Source organism: Camelina sativa, chromosome 15 (genome assembly GCF_000633955.1).
Source record: "Camelina sativa cultivar DH55 chromosome 15, Cs, whole genome shotgun sequence".
NCBI classification, from domain to species: domain Eukaryota; kingdom Viridiplantae; phylum Streptophyta; class Magnoliopsida; order Brassicales; family Brassicaceae; genus Camelina; species Camelina sativa.
This window is the reverse complement of record NC_025699.1, coordinates 1,881,154-1,885,652: the sequence shown is the minus strand read 5'-3', so window position 1 is coordinate 1,885,652 and position 4,499 is coordinate 1,881,154. Positions and strand designations below refer to the sequence as shown.

General features: G+C 35.2%; 1 protein-coding gene across 1 annotated transcript; it reads right to left on the bottom strand.

Moving 5' to 3' along the window:
* On the bottom strand, positions 2,779-4,006 carry LOC104748022. The gene is made up of 3 exons (XM_010469716.2): positions 4,003-4,006; positions 3,821-3,911; positions 2,779-3,124 (listed from the first exon to the last, which is right to left on the bottom strand). The coding sequence occupies exons 1-3, from the start codon at positions 4,004-4,006 to the stop codon at positions 2,869-2,871; spliced, it is 351 nt and encodes a 116-aa protein (XP_010468018.1). The 3' UTR covers positions 2,779-2,868.

The window sequence follows — 4,499 nt, the reverse complement described above, 5'->3', positions numbered from 1 at the left end:
TTACTTGCTTTTAGTACACCACTATTATACACCTTTGACTAATCAATAAAATTGATAAAATTTTGGACTCATTATAAGATGTGGGGTATTTTTGAAGCACATGCCAATGAGTATCCAAATCAAACTGTTGTTTTATGAACTCTGTCTTTGCTTTTTTAGACGCCATGGACCTATCCTAAATCCTCCTCATCTTACTCTATTCAAAGCCACGTTTAGCCTTGTCAAAAAAAAAAAAACCAGGTTTAGCTTCTAATAAGTTCATCAAAGTGAGATTTGTAGTTTAAATGTCAGTCCGTATGTTATGGCTCAATTCTCAGTTATTTTTGTTAATACATATAGTCATATACACTTGGACGAACAGAAAAGAGTAAAGGTACTAAAGATGACTTAAACGCACCGTTTAGCGTAAGTAACGTAAGTAACGGCTACACGATATTAAAAATTAAAATATTCATTTGAACTCATCAGTTTTACATAGAAAATAAACGGTCATAAAAAGAGACGAAAACAAAAACAAAAAATCGCATACTAACATTTTGAAAAAATTTATACTATGTGACAAAAGCCATAAAACAAATTCATTTATATAGTTCCATTATAAATAAATATTTATCTGAACCTTTCACGAAATTATTAAGAGTTCTACACACATTTAAGAAACAAATTCAATAACAGGTATCACAAATTAAATGGCAATTTTATTTAAAAAAAATGTTTTAAATTATCATAGAAATATCTACCTTTTTTCTCAATTAAAAGATTAACATAAAAACTTAAAAGAAGAGCTTTATATTACTGCAAAGATTCACATGCATATGAATTTTTTTTTTTAAAAAGAGTTTTCCTCATAATTTAAAAGAACGTGGTTTCTATAAAAACTTTGTAACTATTTGGCAGCAATATGATTTTCTTGCCAGCAATTTCATTCTTGTCATCAGCTTTTATCTCCTCTTGTACGAACCATGCTTCCATATCTTTTTTTTTTTTTGTCACTGAAAATATATATTGATAAGCTTGTTTTTAACGAAACAAGTAGAATACAAACGCCCAAAAGAGGGAAGCTAAAGCCGGCGGACGACATAATGTCCCCGGAGTCAAGAGCCGAAGGAAGACGAGATTTCCTCGGAAACTAAGCCCATACAAGAGAAACGATATAAAACTAGAAATACAACTCAGAACTTTTAAACTCAAACTCGAAAGAGCATATAACCTTACACCAAGAACAAAAGCAAAGAGACTTTAAACCGAAATCGAGATAGCAACCAAGAAAGCAACGCATCCTCTTCTTTACAAGAAACTAATGAATGAGATTTATCAAAGATGCCCCAGGCCAAACAAATGATAACATCTACCTCCTCCTATCATAATGAGAGCCAACCTCTCCAAACCAAGACCTCAAAACCCGACAAGCAAGACCCATAATTGGAGAACAACTACGCTTGACTTTCGGATAAGTCGACGACGACATCAACGCCAATGAACACCTAGATAAGAAGCCTTCCAAAAAGCTAGCAGACCTAAACAGGACTCGAAAGCAGAGACAAAGAGAGAAGTCTAACCCCACGGTTCATATCTTTCTCAAAAGCGAGAGAGACAACACGAGCCGGTTAACACCCACAAAGAACCACCACAACCAACACTAAGAAGAGACACTGCCTGCAACTAAGTAAACTATACCCAATTTCAGAAATCAGAACAAACAAAGCTTCCTCTTGGAAAGGGAACAAGCCTAAAAGGAACCGCTGTCTCTGCTGAGTTAACAAGGACAACCTAAAGCCACCATCAAAACAAACTGGGGATATACCAAACGAGCTTGACTTGATGAGAATGTAGCCAAAGGTAACCTAGACACTTTCTAAACAAAGAGACCCAACGCAGCACTACCAAGGATGGGAGAATACAAAGGTCAGATGTTACCGGAGAGAAGGCAAAACACATCTCGGCCGTAGTAGAAGCCGAACAAACCGTCTATCATCATCAACGACCAAGGCCAAGGAAAAACCAGATCTGAAAATTCATTCAACAGAAACATCGACGAGACAGGGCAATCGCGGCTCACCATCACAGACCAAAAGGAGACGAACCTCGGGGAGCTCTCACCGATAACGGAGAGAACAAAACCTTGACGCCATTCCGAAACCTTCGAAACCGGATCCGCCGGAGGAGACTGAGAAAGGCTCAACAACAACTAGACATTAAGGAAGCAAACATAGGACGACCCTCTCACGACTCCGGCGAGAGGCGCCGGTGGCCGGAGAGGTCAGAAACGAGGAGGAAACCTTGGCGGCGGCTAGGGCGAACGAGTCTTCACGAGAGAGAAAAGGGGTTTTTTTTTTTCTCAATTTCTTGTTTTTTTTCTTGTCACCATGCTTCCATATCATCTGCAGGTTTTTATTAGCAATCCTAGTAGAATAGTATAATAATATCTTTATTAAGTATATATACAAATTGTATATATACTTTTAATATACTTGAAGAAGATTGGTCGTCTTTTAACTAGTTTACGCTATTGATGAAGAGTTCAACTACAAAAAGCAGTTAGAACCTCATGGGCCATCATCAAGAAACCCATTCTCAAACGTAAGTTACTGAATAGTGAATACATCATAACTTAGTTTTCGTCTACTTTTAAATGTGTTTTCGGCTATGAATTATTCTGATTTCCAAATTTTAGTTTTGAAAAGTTTTTCAGGATTAACTACTACATAATTTAGTCTAAATGATTACTTCAGACAAGCTAGAATACTTTTGGATTTGATACCACGTTAAAAATCACCATAAGAGGGAATTGAAATATAGTAGTGTGAATTAACATCATAGGAATGAATGTGGTAGGCAGATAAATTAATGAAAGGGTTTAAATTATTGCTACTCCGAGGAAGAAGACTTTGGTTCCGCTTCAACAACAGGTTTGCCTTTCTCTCTTAGTTTAGCAATGGAAGCCTTCATTTCTTCTTTGCGCTTCTTGCTCGCCAATACCTTGGCCTGAACTCCGCTCACGGTTGGGTCTTTCTTCTCCTTGGGTGGTGGCGGAGGCGGCCGTCTAGCTGCTGCCATTGCCTCCTCCTTAGCGGTCAAAGCGTTCCAACTCCATAGCGCCCCGCCTAGCCCCAGCACAATTGTTCTGCATAAAGATCATTTTTGGGTATGTTTAGGCATTTTAATCATGGTTCCAAAAAATAAGAAGTCGATCCGGTTCAACCGGTCTAACCAGCTTTGCAATATTTTTTTATAAAAGTAAAAAAAAAATATAATAAAATATAAACCCTTCAATACATAACAAATTTTAACGTTTGCCAAATGGTAAACAAATTAATAATATTTAGAAGAGTGTTTTGGGTTGATGAGCAATGTGGTGGTTTTGGATCATGGATATCACCCGAACCAGACAGACGACCATTGCGGATATAATTTTTAGTAAATTGACCAAAAACACAAAAAACTTAAGAAGTTCAACCTAGTATATAAAGGTCAAGAACACGTTTTCACAACAATTTAATTAGTACCCATGAATGAAACAATTACAAACTCAACGAAAATCACAAAAACCCACTTTAGCTTATTCCAGTTCAAAAAATACATAAGCTAATCCAAAAAAACCCAATAGAAGAACCCCAAATACAATTGGATTCAAAGCCTTCAATAGGAATCATAAGAGCTAGAACAACAAATCACAGCTAGAACAACAACACCAAGTCAATTCTAATTCTAAACCCATAAGCCATTAATCACGGTTCTAATTCTTGCTAATCAACAGCCAAACCCAATTGCATAAACCCAATCACAATTTAAGCTAGAAAAATAAAAATTTAAATCATACCCATGATCCGAAGTCGTCGATCGAAGAAGAAGTGGGAGAGAGAGCGAAAAGAGCGATAAGAGAGAGAGATCGAAGAAGAAGAAGATATTTTCTTAAGAAATCGAAAGATGGGTTTTGTTCATAATGAAAAATTGGTATAATTTGGTATTCAAAATTAATTCAATGGTTTGGTTTGAGTTAACCCATAAACTCATTTTAATCCAATCCATTTCAACCCAATCCACTAAACTCATAAACCAATTTAACTCATTAACCTATTAATACTCAAATTAACAACTCAATAAGCTTTTAGATTGGTTTGGTTTTGAGTTAATCCATTAATTTCAACCCATTATGACACCTCTATATACAATTATGTAAATGGTGATGATATGTGATTTCAACGGTTTTCATAGCTAGTTAACTTTTAAAAATGTTTTGACTTAATGTAACATTTAGTTTAATTCTGTCGTTCTACATTTTTACCAACTAGAGCTGCAACTGAGACCTAATATTTCATACGGAGTTTATTTTCTGTTTGTTTTGTCAAATATTTTATAACATTTAGTTTAATTGGAGTAATTAAATTAACCGACCCTAGCCAGATGCATAGTATTTATAAACAGAAAAAATATATAGGTATAAACATAATATATGATTATATATATATATATATATATATATATATATATATATATAT